Genomic DNA, 23,039 nt, shown 5'->3' on the forward strand with positions numbered 1-23,039 from the left:
CTCTCGTTCAGGTAACTTAGAAATAAGTGCCCTCAGGCTATCCGGAAGGCCAAAGTTAGTTACTTTAAGGAGCAGATCTCTCTCTGTGGGTCTAACCCCAAGAAGTTCTGGAAAACGGACCTGGAGAAAAAGACCAGGAGAATAAACCCTCCTCCTAAACAGCTGCCCATGTCCCTTAATGTTGATGATGTGGTTGTTACTGACAAGGAGCACATGTCCGAGCTCTTTATTCACCACTTCATTAAGTCAGGATTCCTATTTGACTCAGTCATGCCTCCTTGCCCGTCCAACCTTTCCTCATCTCCCACCCCTTCTAATGCAACTATCCCTGATGCTTCCCTCTTTTTCCCTTGCCCCGCTACAAAGTTTCTCCCTGCAGGCAATCACTGCTAGAGGAGTTCCTGAAAATGGGTCAGATGGTTTAGACCCTTTCTTCTTTGTGGTTGCTGCCCCTATCATCGTCAAACCTATCTCCAACCTTTTTAACCTGTCTCTCCTTTCTGGGGAGGTTCCCATTGCTTGGAAGGCAGCCACGGTTCATCCTTTATTTAAAGGAGGAGATCAAGCTGCTCCTAACTGTTATAGGCCTACTTCTATTTTGCTCTGTTTATCAAACGTGTTGGAAAAACTTGTCAATAATCACCTGACTGGCTTTCTTGATGTCTATAGTTTTTTCTCTGGTATGCAATCTGGTTTCCGCTCAGGTTATGGCTGTCTCACTGCAACCTTAAAGGTCCTCAGTGATGTCACCATTGCCCTTGATTCTAAGCAATATTGTGCTGCTATTTCTTTGGACTTGGCCAAAACTTTTGATACAGTAGACCATTACATTCTTGTGGGCCGGCTAAGGAGTATTGGTGTCTCTGAGGGGTCTTTGGCCTGGTTTGCTAACTACTTCTCTCGAAGTGTGCAGTGTATAAAATCAGAAAATCTGCTGTCTCAGCCACTGCCTGTCACCAAGGGAGTACCCCAAGGCACAATCCTAGGCCCCATGCTCTTCTCAATTTACATCAAACAACATAGCTCAGGCAGTAGGAAGCTCTCTCATCCATTTATATGCAGATGATACAGTCTTATACTTAGCTGGCCCCTCCCCGGATTTTGTGTTAAATGCTCTGCAACAAAGCTTTCTTAGTGTCCAACAAGCTTTCTCTACCATTAACCTTGTTCTGAACACCTCCAAAACAAAGGTCATGTGGTTTGGTAAGAAGAATGCCTCTCTCCCCACAGGTGTGATTACGACCTCTGAGGGTTTAGAACTTGAGGTAGTCACCTCATACAAGTACTTGGGAGCATTTCTAGACGGTGCACTGTCCTTCTCTCAGCACATATCAAAGCTGCAGGCTGAAGTTAAATCTAGACTTGGTAATAGTTGCTCTTTCACCCCAGCTGCCAAACTAACCCTGATTCAGATGACCATCCCACCCATGCTAGATTACGGAGACATAATTTATAGATCGGCAGGTAAGGGTGCTCTCGAGCAGCTAGATGTTCTTACCATTCGGCCATCAGATTTGCCACCAATGCTCCTTATAGGACACATCACTGCACTCTATACTCCTCTGTAAACTGGTCATCTTTGTATACCTGTCGCAAGACCCACTGGTTGATGCTTATTTATTAAACCCTCTTAGGCCTTACTCTCCCCTATCTGAGATATCTACTGCAGCCCTCATTCACCACATACAACACCCGTTCTGCCAGTCACATTCTGTTAAAGGTCCCCAAAGCACACACATCCCTGGGTCGCTCGTCTTTTCAGTTCGCTGCAGCTAGCGACTGGAACGAGCTGCAACAAACACTCAAACTGGACAGTTTTATCTCAATCTCTTCATTCAAAGAGTCAATCTTGGACACTCTTACTGACAGTTGTGGCTGTTTTGTGTGATGTATTGTTGTCTCTACCTTCTTGCCCTTTGTGTTGTTGTCTGTGACCAATAATGTTTGTACCATGTTTTGTGCTGCTATCATGTTGTGTTGCTACCATGTTGTTGTCATGTTGTGTTGCTACCATGCTGTGTTGTCATGTGTTGCTGTTATGCTATGTTGTTGTCTTAGGTCTCTCTTCATGTAGTGTTGTGTTGTCTCTCTTGTTGTGATGTGTGTTTTGTTCTATATTAATATTGTATTTATTTATTTATTTTAATCCCAGGCCCCCGTCCCCGCAGGAGGCCTTTTGCCTTTTGGTAGACCGTCATTGTAAATAAGAATTTGTTCTTAACTGACTTGTCTAGTTAAATAAAGGTTAAAGAAAATACAATTAAAAAATAAAATGTGACAGGGCCTGGTGTGAATTAAAAGTACTGGTAGTATGTGTGTGTGTGTGTGTGTGTGTGTGTGTGTGTGTGTGTGTGTGTGTGTGTGTGTGTGTGTGTGTGTGTGTGTGTGTGTGTGTGTGTGTGTGTGTGTGTGTGTGTGTGTGTGTGTGTGTGTGTGTGTGTGCCTCTCCAAGTCTTCAGACGGTATCTGATCCTGAATGGTGTATCTAAATCAGAGGAGGCTGCTGAGGGGAGGACGGCTCATAATAATGGCCGGAACAGGGCAAATGGAATGGCTTATACACCAGGAAACCACGTGTTTGATGTATTTGATACCATTCCACTGATTCCTCTCCTGTCATTACCACAAGCCCGTCCTCCCACTTTAAGGTGCCACCAACCTCCCGTGATACAATTCTAGGTACTAAGTTATTATTGTGGTTGTGTCTCCTAACGGTGCTTCTCATTGTGTTTCTCTCCTCAGGGCGTCTTGTCCTGCCCTGTAACCCGAGCAGAGCACCAATGCCAGTGGACATGCAGCCACATCAGAGGCTGTATCATTATGAGTCTCCACCCAACCAGCCGCCCAGAGGGTAAGACAACACAACACAACAACAACACAACAACAACAACCCCTCCTCCTCTCCTACCTGCTGCAATATTAGAATCAATTGATCTTTGAACAGTCTGTCACTATAAAGACACTAACAGACAGACATGAATGATTCATTCTTGTCCCTCCAAACCCAATAAAAAATTATCTGATGACATGTCTATTCCAGAGGCTTAAATGTATTTGTATAACTCACAAACAGACAACCAGAATTTTCAGAGTAGCTAAAAGCCTAAAAGGCCAGGTCCTGGAGCGAGTTAGCTGAGCTCTGCCCTCTTTCCTCCCCCTCCCTCTCTCCTCCCCCTTCCTCCCCCTTCCTCCCCCTCCTCTCCCCCTATACCACCCAGGTTGCGAGGTGAGCGGGCGAGGCAGTCTCTCTCTCTCTCTCTCTCTCTCTCTCTCTGACAGCTGCTAATTACAGGCCAGCCAGACCCGGCTGAGCTCTGCATGACTGCCCGCCCTACCGCCCGCCTGTACTCTGCTCAGGTTACCCTGCTAGAGGGAGGGAGAGAGGGGGGGGGTGAGAGAGAGATAGGGTAAGAGAAAGAAAGGGGAGTGAAGGGAGATGGGGTGAGAATAACAGAGGGAGAAATGTGAAAGAATTGAGGGAGGGAAAGAGAGTGAGAGAAAGGGGAGAGAGATAGGCAGAGAGAGAGGAGGGGGTGAGAAAGAAGGGATAAAGAGAGAGAGAGGGTCAGAGAAAAGGGGGACAGGAAGGCAGAGAGGGAGAAAGAAAAGCTTAATTTACTTCTACCAGATTAGAGAGAAGAGAGATGGAGAGAGAAAGGGGGAGAGAAAGGAGGGAGAGAAAGCGAGAGGCAGAGAGAGACGGAGGGGGAAACCCGCCATAGTAGATTAGACAGAGAAGAGCAGCCTAAGCTCCTGTGTGGAGGAATACACGTTGTAGAGGAAGAATTAGAGAGCTGAAAGGGAGACTTAGAAGGTACAGGGATGAATGAAGTCTGCTCTACAGGAGAGAGAGAGAGAAAGAGAGGAGGAGAGAGAGGGGGGGCAGGGAGAGAGAGAAAGAAAGAGAGAGAGAGGGAGAGGGAGTGAAAGGGATAAATGAAGTCTGCTCTACAGGAGAGAGAGAGAGAGAGAAGGAGAGAAAGAGGGAGGGAGGCAGGGAGAGAGAGAAAGAAAGAGGGAGAGGGAGAGAGAGTGAAAGAGGGAGTGAAAGAGAGAGAGAGAGAGAGGGAGAGAGAGAAAGACAGAGAGAGGGAGAGAGAGAGCGAGAGAGTGAGAGACAGAGGGAGAAAAAGAGTGAGAGAGAGAGGGCGAGAGAGACAGAGGAGAGACAGAGGAGAGAGGAGGAGAGACAGAGGAGAGAGGGAGTGAGAGAGAGGGAGAGAGAGAGGGAGAGGGAGTGAAAGAGAGGGAGTGAAAGAGAGAGAGAGAGGGGGAGAGAGAGAAAGAGAGTGAGCTAGAGGGAGAAAAAGAGCGAGAGAGAGAGAGAGGGCGAGAGAAGGATAGAGAGAGACAGGGAGGGAGAGAGGGAGCGAGAGAGAGGGAGCAAGAGAGAGAGATAGGGAGAGATAGAGAGAGGTGGTGGGAGAGAGAGAGAGAGAAAGACAGAGAGAGGGAGATTGAGAGAGAGAGATAGGGAGAGAGAAATAGGGAGGGAGAGAGAGAGAAAGAGAGAGAGATATGGAGAGAAAGAGAGAGAGAGGGAGATTGAGAAAGAGATAGGGAGAGAGTGAAAGAGAGAGAGAGAGAGAGAGAGTAACGTTAAATGTATGAGAACATTGGAACATTGCTACCAGGCTTCCCTGGCCTGTTCAGTTTATAAATTAATAAACAGTTAGTGTCATAACATCTTTACCCTGAATAAGAGTGCAGCGCCACCTGCTGGTAAATGAAAAGCGCAGAAGTGATGAAATCCTGTGCTGGATAGACAACCAACATGCTGTTTACTGTTCAGAAGTAGTTGTTACAGCATCGTAGTGTTAAACTATTCTTTCTTCCTCTGTTTCTCTCTGCCTCTTTTTCTTATTTGTTTTTATTTCACCTTTATTCAACCAGGTAGGCAAGTTGAGAACAAGTTCTCATTTACAACTGCGACCTGGTCAAGAATAAAGCAAAGCAGTTCGACACATACAACAACACATAGTTACACATTGAATAAACAAACATACAGTCAATAATACAGTAGAAAAAGTCTATTTACAGTGAGTGCAAATGAGGTAAGATAAGGGAGGTAAAGGCAATAAATAGGCCATAGTGGCGAAGTAATTACAATATACCAATTAAACACTGAATGGTAGATGTGCAGAAGATGAATGTGCAGGTAGAGATACTGGGGTGCAAAGGAGCAAGATAAATAAATAAATACAGTACAAGGATGAGGTAGTTGGATGGGTTGTTTACAGATGGGCTATGTACAGGTGCAGTGATCTGTGAGCTGCTCTGGCATCTGGTGCTTAAAGTTAGTGAGGGAGATATGAGTCTCCAGCTTCAGTGATTTTTGCAGATCGTTCCAGTCATTGGCAGCAGAGAACTGGAAGGAAAGGCGGCCAAAGGAGGAAATTGGCTTTGGGGATGACCAGTGAGATATACCTGCTGGAGCGTGTGCTACGTGTGGGTGCTGCTATGGTGACCAGTGAGCTGAGATAAGGCGGGGCTTTACCTAGTAGGGTTTTGTAGATGACCTGGAGCCAGTGGGTTTGGCGACGAGTATGAAGCGAGGGCCAGCCAACGAGAGCGTACAGGTCGCAGTGGTGGGTAGTATATGGGGCTTTGGTGACAAAACGAATGGCACTGTGATAGACTGCATCCAATTTATTGAGTAGGGTATTGGAGGCTATTTTGTAAATGACATCACTGAAGTCGAGGATCGGTAGGATGGTCAGTTTTACGAGGGTATGTTTGGCAGCATGAGTGAAGGATGCTTTGTTGCGGAATAGGAAGCCAATTCTAGATGTAACTTTGGAATGGAGATGTTTGATGTGAGTCTGGAAGGAGAGTTTACAGTCTAACCAGACACCTAGGTATTTGTAGTTTTCCACATATTCTAAGTCAGAAGCGTCCAGAGTAGTGATGCTAGGCGGGCGGGCAGGTGCAGGCAGCGATTGGTTGAAGAGCATGCATTTCGTTTTACTTGTATTTAAGAGCAATTGGAGGCCACGGAAGGAGAGTTGTATGGCATTGAAGCTCGCCTGGAGGGTTGTTAACACAGTGTCCAAAGAAGGGCCAGAAGTATACAGAATGGTGTTGTCTGCGTAGAGGTGGATCAGAGAATCACCAGCAGCAAGAGACGACATCATTGATGTATACAGAGAGTCGGCCCGAGAATTCAGAGATTGTAACGTTCTCTGCTTCACGGAAACATGGTTCACTCAAGAGACGCTAACGGAGTCGGTGCAGCCAGCTTGTTTCTTCACGCATCACGCCGACAGAAACAAACATCTTTCTGGTAAGAAGAGGGGCGGGGGCCTTATGATTAACGAGACGTGGTGTGATCATAACAACATACAGGAACTCAAGTCATTCTGTTCACCTGATCTAGAATTCCTCACAATCAAATGTCGACCGCATTATCTACCAAGGGAATTCTCTTCGATTATAATCACAGCCGTATATATTCCCCCCCAAGCAGACACATCGATGGCCCTGAACAAACTTTATCTGACTCTTTGTAAACTGGAAACCACACACCCTGAGGCTGCATTCATCGTAGCTGGGGATTTTAACAAGGCTAATATGAAAACAAAACTCCCTAAATTCTATCAGCATATTGATTGTGCTACCAGGGCTGGTAAAACCTTGGATCATTGTTACATTAATTTCCGCAACGCATATAAGGCCCTCCCCCGCCCTCCTTTCGGAAAAGCTGACCACGACTCCATTTTGTTGCTTCCAGCCTACAAACAGAAACTAAAACAACAAGCTCCCTCGCTCAGGTCTGTTCAACGCTGGTCCGACCAATCTGATTCCACGCTTCAAGACTGCTTCGATCACGTGGATTGGGATATGTTCCGCATTGCGTCCAACAACAATATTGACGAATACGCTGATTCGGTGAGCGAGTTCATTAGAAAGTGCATTGACGATGTCGTACCCACAGCAACGATTAAAACATTCCCAAACCAGAAACCGCGGATTGATGGCAGCATTCGCGCGAATCCAAGCTTTTAACCAAGGCAAGGTGACCGGAAACATGACCGAATACAAACAGTGTAGCTATTCTCTCCGCAAGGCAATCAAACAAGCTAAGTCCCAGTATAGAGACAAAGTAGAGTCGCAATTCAACAGCTCAGACACAAGAGGTATGTGGCAGGGTCTACAGTCAATCACGGATTACAAAAAGAAAACCAGCCCCGTCGCGGACCAGGATGTCTTGCTCCCAGACAGGCTAAATAACTTTTTTGCTCGCTTTGAGGACAATACAGTGCCACTGACACGGCCCGCTACCAAAACCTGCGGGCTCTCCTTCACTGCAGCCGAGGTGAGTAAAACATTTAAACGTGTTAACCCTCGCAAGGCTGCAGGCCCAGACGGCATTCCCAGCCGCGTCCTCAGAGCATGCGCAGACCAGCTGGCTGGTGTGTTTAAGGACATATTCAATCAATCCTTATCCCAGTCTGCTGTTCCCACATGCTTCAAGAGGGCCACCATTGTTCCTGTTCCCAAGAAAGCTAAGGTAACTGAGCTAAACGACTACCGCCCCGTAGCACTCACTTCCGTCATCATGAAGTGCTTTGAGAGACTAGTCAAGGACCATATCACCTCCACCCTACCTGACACCCTAGACCCACTCCAATTTGCTTACCGACCCAATAGGTCCACAGACGACGCAATCGCAACCACACTGCACACTGCCCTAACCCATCTGGACAAGAGGAATACCTATGTGAGAATGCTGTTCATCGACTACAGCTCAGCATTTAACACCATAGTACCCTCCAAACTCGTCATCAAGCTCGAGACCCTGGGTCTAGACCCCGCCCTGTGCAACTGGGTCCTGGACTTCCTGACGGGCCGCCCCCAGGTGGTGAGGGTAGGTAACAACATCTCCACCCCGCTGATCCTCAACACCGGGGCCCCACAAGGGTGCGTTCTGAGCCCTCTCCTGTACTCCCTGTTCACCCACGACTGCGTGGCCATGCACGCCTCCAACTCAATCATCAAGTTTGCGGACGACACTACAGTGGTAGGCTTGATTACCAACAACGACGAGACGGCCTACAGGGAGGAGGTGAGGGCCCTCGGAGTGTGGTGTCAGGAAAATAACCTCACACTCAACGTCAACAAAACAAAGGAGATGATTGTGGACTTCAGGAAACAGCAGAGGGAGCACCCCCCTATCCACATCGACGGGACAGTAGTGGAGAAGGTAGAAAGTTTTAAGTTCCTCGGTGTACACATCACGGACAAACTGAATTGGTCCACCCACACAGACAGCGTTGTGAAGAAGGCGCAGCAGCGCCTCGTCAACCTCAGGAGGCTGAAGAAATTAGGCTTGTCACCAAAAGCACTCACAAACTTCTACAGATGCACAATCGAGAGCATCCTGTCGGGCTGTATCACCGCCTGGTACGGCAACTGCTCCGCCCACAACCGTAAGGCTCTCCAGAGGGTAGTGAGGTCTGCACAATGCATCACCGGGGGCAAACTACCTGCCCTCCAGGACACCTACACCACCCGATGTCACAGGAAGGCCATAAAGATCATCAAGGACAACAACCACCCGAGCCACTGCCTGCTCACCCTGCTATCATCCAGAAGGCGAGGTCAGTACAGGTGCATCAAAGCAGGGACCGAGAGACTGAAAAACAGCTTCTATCTCAAGGCCATCAGACTGTTAAACAGCCACCACTAACATTTAGTGGCCGCTGCCAACATACTGACTCAACTCCAGCCACTTTAATAATGGGAATTGATGGAAATTATGTAAAAATGTACCACTAGCCACTTTAAACAATGCCACTTAATATAATGTTTACATACCCTACATTACTCATCTCATATGTATATGTATATACTGTACTCTATATCATCTACTGCATCTTGCCATCTTTATGTAATACATGTATCACTAGCCACTTTAAACTATGCCACTTTATGGTTACATACCCTACATTACTCATCTCATATGTATATACTGTACTCGATACCATCTACTGCATCTTGCCTATGCCGTTCTGTACCATCACTCATTCATATATCTTTATGTACATATTCTTTATCCCTTTACACTTGTGTGTATATGGTAGTAGTTGTGGAATTGTTAGGTTAGATTACTTGTTGGTTATTACTGCATTGTCGGAACTAGAAGCACAAGCATTTCGCTACACTCGCATTAACATCTGCCAACCATGTGTATGTGACAAATACAATTTGATTTGATTTGATTTGATTGATAAGAATTGACCCCTGTGGATCCTCCATAGAGACTGCCAGAGGTCCGGACAACAGGACCTCCGATTTGACATACTGAACTCTATCAGAGAAGTAGTTGGTAAACCAGGCGAGGCAATCATTTGAGAAACCAAGGCTGTTGAGTCTGCCGATAAGAAAGTGGTGATTGACAGGGTCAAAAGCCTTGGCCAGGTCGATGAATACGGCTGCACAGTATTGTTTCTTATCGTTGTCGGTTATTATGTCGTTTTGGACCTTGAGCGTGGCTGAGGTGCACCCATGACCAGCTCTGAAACCAGATTGCATAGCGGAGAAGGTAAGGTGGGAATCGAAATGGTCGGTAATCTGTTTGTTGACTTGGCTTTCGAAGACCTTAGAAAAGCAGGGCAGGATGGATATAGGTCTGAAACAGTTTGGGTCTAGAGTGTCACCCCCTTTGAAGAGGGGGATGACCGCGACAGCTTTCCAATCTTTGGGAATCTCAGACGATACGAAAGAGAGATGGAACAGGCTAGTAATAGAGGTTGCAACAATTTTGGCTGATAATTTTAGAGAGTGTCCAGCCCCACTGATTTGTATGGGTCCAGATTTTGCAGCTCTTTCAGAACATCAGCTATCTGGATTTGGGTGAAGGAGTAATGGGGGAGGCTTTGGCGGGTTGCTGTGGAGGGTGCCGGGCAGTTGACCGGGGTAGAGGTAGCCAGGTGGAAAGCATGGCCAGCCGTAGAAAAATGCTTTTTGAAATTCTCAATTATAGTGGATTTATCGGTGGTGACGGTGTTTTCTAGCCTCAGTGCAGTGGGAGGCTGGGAGGAGGTGCTCTTATTCTCCATGGACTTTACAGTGTCCCAGAACTTTTTTGAGTTTGTGCTACAGGATGCAAATTTCTGTTGGAAAAAGCTAACCTTAGCTTTCCTAACTGCCTGTGTATATTGCTTCCCAAATTCCCTGAAAGGTTGCATATCACGGGGGCTATTCGATGCTAATGCAGAACGCCACAGGATGTTTTTGTGCTGGTCAAGGGCAGTCAAGTCTTGAGAGACCAAGGGCTATATCTGTTCCTGGTTCTAAATTTTGTTGAATGGAGCATGCTCATTTAAGATGGTGAGGAAGGCACTTTTAAAGAATAACCAGGCATCCTCTACTGACGGGATGAGGTCAATATCACTCTGCCTCCCTCCCCATTTGTCCCTTTCACTCCCTCTCTCCCTCTTTGTCTGACTGAACGCAGGGTAACCTCCGTCTATCCTCTCTCCCTCTCTCTCTTTCCGCCTCTCTCTACCTCTCTCTCTCTATCCCTCTCTCTATACATCCCTCTAACTCTCTCTCTATCCCTCTCCCTCTCTCTCGTAGTTGGTTGTGTAACTGTACTGTCAGGTCCTGATTATCTTTATCTCGCTGTGTGTCTCTGTGTGTCTCTGTGGGTCTCTGTGTGTCTCTGTGTGTCTCTGTATGTCTGTGTGTCTCTGTGTGTGTATGTCTCTGGATATCTCTGTGTGTAAATGTATGTCTCTGTGTCTCTCTGTGTGTCTCTGTATATCTCTGTGGGTCTATGTATTTCTATGTGTCTCTCTGTGTGTCTCTGTGTGTCTCTGTGGGTCTATGTATTTCTATGTGTCTCTCTGTGTGTCTCTGTATATCTCTGTGGGTCTATGTATTTCTATGTGTCTCTCTGTGTGTCTCTGTGTGTCTCTGCGTGTCTCTGTATATCTCTGTGGGTCTATGTATTTCTATGTGTCTCTCTGTATGTCTCTGTGTCTCTCTGTGTGTCTCTGTGTGTCTCTGCGTGTCTCTGTATATCTCTGCGTGTTTCTGTTTGTCTCTTTATGTCTCTGTGTGTCTCTGCGTGTCTCTCTGCGTGTCTCTGTATATCTCTGTGGGTCTATGTATTTCTATGTGTCTCTCTGTATGTCTCTGTGTCTCTCTGTGTGTCTCTGTGTCTCTCTGCGTGTCTCTGTATATCTCTGCGTGTTTCTGTTTGTCTCTTTATGTCTCTGTGTGTATCTGTGTTTCTCTGTATGTCTCCTTATGTCTCTGTGTGTTTCTTATTGTAACTTTATGTCTCTGTGTGTCTGTATACTGTATATCTCTGTGTGTCTGTATACTGTATGTCTCTGTGTGTCTGTATACTGTATGCCTCTCTGTGTCTCTGTATGTCTCTGTGTGTCTGTATATTGTATGTCTATGTGTGTCTGTATACTGTATGTCTCTGTGTGTCTCTGTGTGTCTGTATACTGTATGTGTGTCTCTGTGTGTCTGTATACTGTATACTGTATGTGTGTCTCTGTGTTTCTCTGTGTGTCTGTATACTGTATTTCTCGGTGTGTCTCTGTGTGTCTGTATACTGTGTGTCTCTGTGTGTCTGTATACTGTATGTCTCTGTGTGTCTGTATACTGTATGTCTCTGTGTGTCTCTGTGTGTCTGTATACTGTATTTCTCGGTGTGTCTCTGTGTGTCTGTATACTGTGTGTCTCTGTGTGTCTGTATACTGTGTGTCTCTGTGTGTCTGTATACTGTGTGTCTCTGTGTGTCTGTATACTGTATGTCTCTGTGTGTCTGTATCCTGTATATCTTTGTGTGTCTGTATACTGTGTGTCTCTGTGTGTATATATACTGTATGTCTCTGTGTCTGTATACTGTGTGTCTCTGTGTGTATATATACTGTATGTCTCTGTGTCTGTATACTGTGTGTCTCTGTGTGTATATATACTGTATGTCTCTGTGTCTGTATACTGTGTGTCTCTGTGTGTCTGTATACTGTGTGTCTCTGTGTGTCTGTATACTGTATGTCTCTGTGTGTCTGTATACTGTATGTCTCTGTGTGCCTGTATACTGTATTTCTCTGTGTGCCTGTATACTGTATGTCTCTGTGTGTCTCTGTGTGTCTATATACTGTATGTCTCTGTGTGTCTGTATACTGTATGTCTCTGTGTGTCTGTATACTGTGTGTCTCTGTGTGTCTGTATGTGTATGTATACTGTGTGTCTGTATACTATGTGTCTCTATACTGTATGTCTCTGTGTGTCTGTATACTGTATGTCTCTATGTGTCTCTGTGTGTATGTATGCTGTGTGTCTCTGTGTGTCTGTATACTGTGTGTCTCTATACTGTATGTCTCTGTGTGTCTGTATACTGTATGTCTCTATGTGTCTCTGTGTGTATGTATGCTGTGTGTCTCTGTGTGTCTGTATACTGTATTTCTCGGTGTGTTTCTGTGTGTCTGTATACTGTGTGTCTCTGTGTGTATATATACTGTATGTCTCTGTGTGTCTGTATACTGTGTGTCTCTGTGTGTCGGTATACTGTGTGTCTCTGTGTGTCTGTATACTGTATATCTCTGTGTGTCGGTATACTGTGTGTCTCTGTGTGTCTGTATACTGTCTGTGTGTCTCTGTTCTGTGTGTCTGTATACTGTGTGTCTCTGTGTGTCTGTATACTGTGTGTCGGTATACTGTGTGTCTCTGTGTGTCTGTATACTGTCTGTGTGTCTCTGTGCTGTGTGTCTGTATACTGTGTGTCTCTGTGTGTATGTATACTGTGTGTTTCTGTGTGTCTGTATACTGTGTGTCTCTGTGTGTCTCTATACTGTGTGTCTCTGTGTGTCTGTATACTGTGTGTCTCTGTGTGTCTGTCTGCTTGTCTAGTCTTACTCCATCAGGAAGGTCAGCCTACAGTGATGTGTCATCGCTCCGCGCTCCACTCCACAACGGCCAGCCTCTGGACTGCAGGAACATGTACAACCCTATGACCCCTAACCCCAGGACCAACCCTAACTCTGGGGTCAACCCCATGGACCAGTACATGCGGCCCCCTCTGGCCCCCCCACTGCACAGCATGATGGGACACCGCGGCATGAATCAGTCCTCCGATGGTGAGCCAGTCCTTTATTAATTGTATGATTGCAAAACTACTGGTAATTTACCAAAGTTACCAAAATCATCAGTAATTTTGGTAATTAACAAAAAAAAAAATCTATGGCAAATCTATTGTCGCTTTTGTAATTTAAACTTGAATAACTTTTAAATTCATGTATAGTATTCATTTATTATATCTGTGTCCACATTGTCCAGGAGTTTCTAATAGATGGCCCATATGGTTTAAGAGAAAACAGACCAATTAATGAAAATCTAATCAACGTTATCATCATTAGTTCGTCCAACTATTGACTTTTTTCACAACTGCCACCAGTTTGACGCAAAAACATTGACAACAAATACATATTGACATAGTTTTCAAAAAAAATGAATAAGGATATTTCATGCTTAAAGCCTCATATTAAACATCAATGTTATTCACTAAAATCAATCAATCAATCTGTCACGATCGTGTGGAGGATTGACGGACCAAAACGCAGCATTAGGAAAATAAGCCATCTCCTTTTATTGATGAAGAAGGCAAAAACGAAACAAACACACTTACGAACTAACCAAAACAATCGTGAAGCTAAATAACGATGTGCACACACAGGCTACAAACGTATCACATAGACAACTACTCACAACAAATGAAAGCCTATGGCTCCCAATCAGAGACAACAGAAATCAGCTGTCTCTAATTGGGAACTCATTCAGGCAACCATAGACTCTCCTAGACAACTAAACATACATAGACAACGCTAGACACATGTACTCAACACAAACCCATATACTACACCCAACACCCCCTTTACCATAGAATCACCCAAAACCAACAAAACACAAACATTCCCCATGTCACACCCTGACCTAACTAAAATAATAAAGAAAACAAAGAATACTAAGGCCAGGGCGTGACACAATCAGATGTATTTATAAAGCCCTTCTTACATCAGCTGATATCTCAAAGTGCTGTACAGAAACCCAGCCTAAAACCCCAAACAGCAAGCAATGCAGGTGTAGAAGCACGGTGGCTAGGAAAAACTCCCTAGAAAGGCCAGAACCTAGGAAGAAACCTAGAGAGGAACCAGGCTATGAGGGGTGGCCAGTCCTCTTCTGGCTGTGCCGGGTGGAGATTATAACAGTACATGGTTCAAATGTTCATAGATGACCAGCAGGGTCAAATAATAATAATCACAGTGGTTGTAGAGGGTGCAACAGGTCAGCACCTCAGGAGTAAATATCAGATGGCTTTTGATAGCCGATCATTCAGAGTATCTCTACTCCTCCTGCTGTCTCTAGAGAGTTGAAAACAGCAGGTCCGGGACAGGTAGCACGTCTGGTGAACAGGTCAGGGTCCATAGCCGCAGACAGAACAGTTGAAACTGGAGCAACAGCACGGCCAGGTGGACTGGGGACAGCAAGGAGTCATCAGGCCAGGTAGTCCTGAGGCATGGTCCTAGGGCTCAGGTCCTCTGAGAGAGAGAAAGAAAGAGAGAATTAGAGAGAGCATACTTAAATTCACACAGGACACCGGATAAGACAGGAGAAATACTCCAGATATAACAGACTGACACTAGCCCCCCGACACATAAACTACTGCAGCCTAAATACTGGATGCTTTATATTTAGGATAATTTAGGATAATGTTTCAAAGCTTTGTCATTCTATTTTTTTTTCCAATCATCTTATTGAATTATTTCATATATTATTACAGTGATAATCTGAAGGACCCAAAAGAGCCACTAGATATCTTGTGATAAATTACATAAAATCCTTGAAAGATACCAACATTCTGGTAGTTTTAAAAGTAAACCTTGAAAGTTTCCAGTAATATACCCTCCCTTTGCAACCCTAATCATGTGAATAACTTCATGACCTTTAACCTCATTATAACCAGAGACAGAGGCTCTATCTCAATTAGTCTTTCCTCCATTCCTCCCGAATCTTAGCCTCCTTCTCACCCATGACGTGAAGCAGCAGTCAGAATTGGCCATGTTCCTTAAGCAGTCAGAATGGCCATGTCCTAAAGCCAGTAATAATGTGATTATTCTACTTCTCTCTGCTTGTCCAGGTGGTAACAGCTCTCCTTACTGTCAGAACAACCTCATGTCATCCCACTATGGCTTCCCCCACGGCCACGGATCAGACCACATGGGAGGCGGTAAGACAATAACTGAGTCGTGTTCATTAGGCACCAAATGGAAGAAAAAGGACTGAAACAGGGAGGGACTACCTGGACTTGTCTAATGAGAAATGCAAATTTGGTTTAAAAATGTTTTCCGTTGCAATCCCCTCTCTCTCTGCTACCCGTCCCTCCCCCTCTCTCTCTGCTACCCGTCCCTCCCCCTCTCTCTACCCCCTCCGTGTTCCCCAACCCCCCAACCCCCTCTCTCTCTGCTACCCGTCCCTCCCCCTCTCTCTCTACCCCCTCCCTGTTCCCCTTTCCCCAACCCCCAAACCCCCTCTCTCTCTGCTACCCGTCCCTCCCCTCTCTCTCTGCTACCCGTCCCTCCCCTCTCTCTCTGCTACCCGTCCCTCCCCTCTCTCTCTGCTACCCGTCCCTCCCCCTCTCTCTCTGCTACCCGTCCCTCCCCTCTCTCTCTGCTACCCGTCCCTCCCCTCTCTCTCTGCTACCCGTCCCTCCCCCTCTCTCTCTGCTACCCCCCCTCCCCCTCTCTCTCTGCTACCCGTCCCTCCCCCTCTCTCTCTGCTACCCGTCCCTCCCCTCTCTCTCTGCTACCCGTCCCTCCCCTCTCTCTCTGCTACCCGTCCCTCCCCCTCTCTCTCTGCTACCCGTCCCTCCCCTCTCTCTCTGCTACCCGTCCCTCCCCCTCTCTCTCTGCTACCCGTCCCTCCCCTCTCTCTCTGCTACCCGTCCCTCCCCTCTCTCTCTGCTACCCGTCCCTCCCCCTCTCTCTCTGCTACCCCCCCTCCCCCTCTCTCTCTGCTACCCCCCCCTCCCCCTCTCTCTCTGCCACCCGTCCATCCCCCTCTCTCTCTGCTACCCGTCCCTCCCCCTCTCTCTCTGCTACCCGTCCCTCCCCCTCTCTCTCTGCTACCCGTCCCTCCCCCTCTCTCTCTACCCCCTCCGTGTTCCCCTTTCCCCAACCCCCTCTCTCTCTGCTACCCGTCCCTCCCCCCTACCCCACAACCCCCTCTCTCCCCCGTCCTTGCTCCTTGCTCCTGTCTCCCCCCAAACCCCCACTCCCTACTCTCCTCTCTTCCCCCTTCTTGCTCCTTTCTCCCCCCCTGACTCCTCTCCCCCTCTCCCTCCTTTCTCTCCCTCAGGTTCGCGGTTCTCCACGCCTCGCTCCATGCTGAAGCTCAGTAAGAAGCGTGCTCTGTCCATCTCTCCTCTGTCGGACGCCAGCATGGACCTCCACACGGTCATCAGGACCTCTCCTAACTCACTGGTGGCATTTGTCAACTCACGCTGTGGACCCAACGGAGGCTCCTCCTACGGACATCTGTCTGTTGGTGCCATGAGGTTAGAGCCTTACACTATACTAAACTATAGTACACTATACTGCACTATACTATATTATACTGTACTATACTATACCGTACTACAATATACTATACTGTATTATACGGCAATATACAACACTATACTATACTGCGCTATACTATATTATACTGTACTATACTATACCGTACTACAATATACTGCACAATACTATACTGTATTATACCGCAATATACAACACTATACTATACTGCACTATACTATATTACAATGTACTATACTATACTGTACTATAATATACTGTGCTATATTATACAGCACTATACTATATTATACCGCACCATACTATATTATACTGTGCTATACTATACCGTACCACAGTATACTGTACTATACTATACTGTATTATACTGCAATATACAACACTATACTATACTGTGCTATACTATAATATACTGTGCGATACTATACTATACTGCACTATAATATACTGTGCTATACTATAATATACTGTACTACATTATACCGTACTATAATATACTATACTGTACTATACTATATTATACTGTACTATACTGTGCTACACTGTACTGTGCTGTACTATGCTGTGCTATACTGTATTGTGATGTACTGTACTGTACTGTACTACAGACCAAATGTAGGCTCCTCCTACAGACATCTGTCTGTTGGTGATATAAGGTTAGAGCCTTACACTATACTAAACTGTAGCGCACTATACTAAACTGTACTATACTATACTGTACTATACTCTGTTGCACTATACTATACTATATAATACTTTGCCGTACTATACGATACTGTACTATACTGTACTGTATTTTGGTGTACTATACTGTACTGTACTATACTATACTGTGCTATACTCTGCAGCACTATACTGTACTACACGATAATATACTGTGCTATACTATACTGTGCTATACTATACTATACTGTACTGTACTGTACTATACTGTATTGTACTGTACTACACTATACTGTACTGTTCTGCACTTTGTTGTATTGTACTATACCGTACTATGCTATACTGTACTATACCGTACTATACAATACTATACAATACTATACTGTACTATACAATACTATACTGCACTGTACTATACAATACTATACTGTACTGTACTATACTGTACTGTATTACACTATGCTGCACTGTACTTTGGTGTACTGCACTATACTACACTGTACTGTACTATACTATACTGTATTACACTATAATGTACTGTACTTTGTTGTACTGTACAATACTATACTGTACTATACTATACTCTGCTGTACTATACTGTACTGTGCTGTACTATACTGTACTGTACTGTACTTTGTTGTACTGTACTATACTACACTGTACTGTACTATACTATACTGTATTACACTATAATGTACTGTACTTTGTTGTACTGTACAATACTATACTGTACTATATTGTACTGTACTATACTGTACTATACTGTACTGTACTATACTGTACTATTATGTACTGTACTATACTGTACTGTACTGCACTATACTGTACTGTACTATACTGTACTGTACTATACTGTACTGTACTATACTGTACTGTACTATACTGTACTACTGCTGTACTGTACTGTACTGTACTATACTGCACTGCACTATACTGTACTGTACTGTACTGTACTATACTGTACTGTACTATACTGTACTGTACTATACTGTACTGTACTATACTGTACTGTACTGCACTATACTGTACTGTACTGTACTGTACTATACTGTACTGTACTATACTGTACTACTGCTGTACTGTACTGTACTGTACTATACTGCACTGCACTATACTGTACTGTACTGTACTGTACTATACTGTACTGTACTATACTATACTACTGACCCAACGGGTCTGTTGTTGCCATGAGGTCAGCTCTCCAGAACATTTCCTATAGAACTGGAACACCATAGAAGTCAATAATAGACATACTCTTTGGCTTCATAGTCACTTTGTATTGAAATGTGAGTCATCTGGGAATTCACCAACTATCATCAGCTTTATTCCATGTGGTCAGTGTTATATCCATAGACATCAACATGATACAAGTGTTTATAATCATTCCCCATTCAGTTGAATGTTTATTAGTAACTGTGATCAGTTTATAATAGCCATATGTCTTGTCTCCTGTATGGCAGTCCGTCTATGGGTCTCTCCAACTCCATCAACTACCAGTCCAGACAACAAGGCTCAATGTACGGCGGACACACCCCAGGACCCTGCCACGCCCCTCCCGGCAGAATACCCCCACACAACCCCCGACTCCACGCACCCAAACATGGACACGTAAGACTATTTGTGATTGTCTTGAGACACCTGCTACGGGCTCAACAGTTTAAAGATAAGTCACGCAGAGAAACAGAGAGACATTCCAAAACTACAGTATGTAGTTGAATAGTTTTGACATGTTTTTTTTGTGTGTAGCTGTAGAAAGAGGTGGTACAGGGCAGTGTGATGTGTTACCAGCCATTTTAACGTTCCCTGGATGTGACAGAGTGTAATTCTGACTTGGTCTGTGTTGCTGTGTAGCTGAAGACAGAACCCGGGCTGGGCAGTGTGATGGATGGGATCAATATGAAGTGTCTGGAGGAGAGATCCGAGGGAGACATGGTCAGCCCTTCTTCCACTGGCACACAGGTAACAAATTACACTACACGTTCAACCACACAACACACACACACACAACCACACATAACACACACACTACACGTTCAACCACACAACACACACACCACACATAACACACACACACACACCACACACAACCACACATAACACACACACTGCACACTCAACCACACAACACACACACACACACACACACACACACACACACACACACACACACACACACACACACACACACACACACACACCACACACAACCACACATAACACACACACACACACACACACACCACACACAACCACACATAACACACACACTACACGTTCAACCACACAATACACACACCACACATAACACACACACACCACACACAACCACACACAACAACACATAACAACACTACATACTCAACACTCAATCACAACTTTAAACATAGTATAATTTTGCTAACAATTTCTGTGTGAGACAGAGATGGTGTGTGTGTGTGTGTGCATGTTATGTGGTGTTTTAACAACTGCTACCCTTACATTACTTAATGTAATGCCATGTGAGTACCATGAACGTCCTGATGTTGTTGAACCCTGACCTCTTGACTCGTACCCAGGATCCTCTGCTGGGTCTGCTGGACTGCCGGGAGGATCTGGATAGGGAGGAGAAACCAGAGCCAGAGGTCATCTATGAGACCAACTGCCACTGGGAGGGCTGCAGCAAGGAGTTTGACACGCAGGAGCAGCTAGTGCACGTGAGTACATTAGGGACAGGAACAGCTAGTGCACGTGAGAACATTAGGGACATTAGGAGCTAGTGCACGTGAGTACATTAGAGACATGAGGTGCTATTGCACGTGAGTACATTAGGGACAGGAGCAGCTAGTGCACGTGAGTACATTAGGGACAGGAGCAGCTAGTGCACATGAGTACATTAGGGTCAGGAGAAGCTAGTGCACGTGAAAAGGGACAGCAACACCTAATGCACGTGAATAGGAACAGCAGAAGCTAGTGCACGTGATTAGGGACAGGAGGAGCTAGTGCACGTGATTAGGGACAGGAGGAGCTAGTGCACGTGATTAGGGACAGGAGGAGCTAGTGCTCGTGATTAGGGACAGGAGGAGCTAGTGCACGTGATTAGGGACAGGAGGAGCTAGTGCACGTGATTAGGGACAGGAGGAGCTAGTGCACGTGATTAGGGACAGGAGGAGCTAGTGCACGTGATTAGGGACAGGAGGAGCTAGTGAACGTGAATAGGGACAGGAGGAGCTAGTGCATGTGATTAGGGACAGGAGGAGCTAGTGAACGTGAATAGGGACAGGAGGAGCTAGTGAACGTGAATAGGGACAGGAGGAGCTAGTGCACGTGATTAGGGACAGGAGGAGCTAGTGAACGTGAATAGGGACAGGAGGAGCTAGTGCACGTGATTAGGGACAGGAGGAGCTAGTGCACGTGAATAGGGACAGGAGGAGCTAGTGCACGTGAATAGGGACAGCAGAATAGGGACAACTCTCAGTCCAGAGTAGTGGTCTCTAACTCTCAGTCTAGAGTAGTGGTCTCTAACTCTCAGTCTAGAGTAGTGGTCTCTAACTCTCAGTCTAGAGTAGTGGTCTCTAACTCTCAGTCTAGAGTAGTGGTCTCTAACTCTCAGTCTAGAGTAATGGTCTCTAACTCTCAGTCTAGAGTAGTTAGTCTAGAGAACACATAACACAGCATCCTGATAAAGACTGAACACTCTTGGCAATAACACCTCTCTCTCTTCCACAGCACATCAACAACGAGCACATCCACGGAGAGAAGAAGGAGTTTGTGTGCCACTGGCAGGAGTGTTCCAGGGAGCAGAGACCTTTCAAGGCCCAGTACATGCTGGTGGTTCACATGCGCAGGCACACAGGAGAGAAACCACATAAGTGTACTGTGAGTATACTACTTACTGTAGCCTGGTCTCTCTCTCTCTCTCTCTCTCAAACAGACCTTTGAAATGGATTGTTAAATGAATTTGAATTCAGTTTAGAATCACATGTTTAATTCATCAAATAATTCCGTTTCAAAGATCAGTTTGAGAGCGAGAGAGAGGTACAGTACAGGTAGTATACTCACAGTGCATGTATGTGGCTTTTATGGAGATTCTCTACCTGACACTGATTGAACCAGACGTTGGCTTTCAGTCTACATAATGTATATCTGTACACGTGTTTCAATTTGATGGGTGTTATAAAACACTGTGAATCTATTTCAGGTTGAGGAGTGTAATAAGATCCCTGTTGTTTCAGATGGAATGCTGTATGTAATAAGATCCCTGTTGTTTCAGATGGGAGGCTGTATGTAATAAGATCCCTGTTGTTTCAGATGGAAGGCTATATGTAATAAGTTTCCTGTTGTTTCAGATGGAAGGCCATATGTAATAAGATCCCTGTTGTTTCAGATGGAAGGCAGTATGTAATAAGATCCCTGTTGTTTCAGATGGGAGGCTGTATGTAATAAGATCCCTGTTGTTTCAGATGGAAGGCTGTATGTAATAAGATCCCTGTTGTTTCAGATGGAAGACCATATGTAATAAGATCCCTGTTGTTTCAGATGGAAGTCTGTATGTAATAAGATCCCTGTTGTTTCAGATGGAAGTCTGTATGTAATAAGATCCCTGTTGTTTCAGATGGAAGGCTGTATGTAATAAGATCCCTGTTGTTTCAGTTTGAGGAGTGTAATAAGATCAATCAATCACATTTATTTATAAAGCCCTTCTTACATCAGCTGTTGTCAAAAAGTGCTGTACTGAAACCCAGCCTAAAACCCCAAACAGCAAGCAGTGCAGGTGTAGAAGCACGGTGGCTTGGAAAAACTCCGTAGAAAGGCCGAAACCTAGGAAGAAACCTAGAGAGGAACCAGGCTATGAGGGGTGGCCAGTCCTCTTCTGGCTGTGCCGGGAGGAGATTCTAACAGAACATGGCCAAGATGTTCAAATGTTCAATGATAACCAGCATGGTCAAATAATAATCAGGAGTAAATATCAGTTGGCTTTTCATAGCCGATCATTCAGAGTATCTCTACCGCTCCTGCTGTCTCTAGAGAGTTGAAAACAGCAGGTCTGGGACAGGTAGCACGTCCAGTGAACAGGTCAGGGTTCCATTGCCGCAGGCAGAACAGTTGAAACTGGGGCAGCAGCATGACCAGGTGGACTGGGGACAGCAAGGAGTCATCATGCCATGTAGTCCTGAGGCATGGTCCTAGGGCTCAGGTCCTCCGAGAGAAAGAGCGAGAGAGAGAGAAGAGAGGGAGAGAGAATTAGAGGGAGCATACTTAAATTCACACAGGACACCGGATAAGACAGGAGAAATACTCCAGATATAACCCACTGACCCTAGCCCCCCAACACATAAACTACTGCAGCATAATTACTGGAGGCTGAGACAGGAGGGGTCGGAAGGCACTGTGGCCCCATCCGATGATACCCCCGGACAGGGCCAAACAGGCAGGATATAACCCCACCCACTTTGCCAAAGCACAGCCCCCACACCACTAGAGGGATATCTATAACCGCCAGCTTACTATCCTGAGACAATGCCGAGTACAGCCCACGAAGATCTCCCCCACGGCACGAACCCAAAGGGGGGCGCCAACCCGGACAGGAAGATCACGTCAGTGACTCAACCCACTCAAGTGACACACCCCTCCTAGGGACGACATGGAAGAGCACCAGTAAGACAGTGACTCAGCCCCTGTAATAGGGTTTGAGGCAGAGAATCCCAGTGGAGAGAGGGGAACCGGCCAGTAAGAGACAGCAAGGGTAGTTCGTCGTCCCAGTGCCGTTCCGTTCACCTTCACACTTCTGGGCAGACTACACTC

At 45.7% G+C, this 23,039-nt stretch overlaps 1 protein-coding gene across 2 annotated transcripts in view; it reads left to right on the plus strand.

The window, feature by feature from the left end:
- The first annotated feature begins 2,746 nt into the window (after positions 1 to 2,746).
- LOC129846180 (zinc finger protein GLI1-like) overlaps positions 2,747 to 23,039 on the plus strand; it is a 35,247-nt gene continuing 14,954 nt past the window's right edge. The window contains exons 1-8 of one of the 2 annotated variants that reach the window (XM_055914144.1): positions 2,747 to 2,851; positions 12,874 to 13,100; positions 15,158 to 15,247; positions 16,375 to 16,573; positions 18,719 to 18,866; positions 19,110 to 19,217; positions 19,814 to 19,951; positions 20,964 to 21,113. In XM_055914144.1, the coding sequence (XP_055770119.1) occupies positions 2,781 to 2,851; positions 12,874 to 13,100; positions 15,158 to 15,247; positions 16,375 to 16,573; positions 18,719 to 18,866; positions 19,110 to 19,217; positions 19,814 to 19,951; positions 20,964 to 21,113 (1,131 nt within the window). In that variant the 5' untranslated portion in view covers positions 2,747 to 2,780. Of the gene's footprint in view, positions 2,852 to 11,904; positions 13,101 to 15,157; positions 15,248 to 16,374; positions 16,574 to 18,718; positions 18,867 to 19,109; positions 19,218 to 19,813; positions 19,952 to 20,963; positions 21,114 to 23,039 lie in introns of those variants that run through there. The other variant, XM_055914143.1, reaches the window with a different exon arrangement.

The sequence above is a fragment of the Salvelinus fontinalis genome, unplaced genomic scaffold, assembly GCF_029448725.1.
Source record: "Salvelinus fontinalis isolate EN_2023a unplaced genomic scaffold, ASM2944872v1 scaffold_0468, whole genome shotgun sequence".
NCBI lineage: Eukaryota > Metazoa > Chordata > Actinopteri > Salmoniformes > Salmonidae > Salvelinus > Salvelinus fontinalis.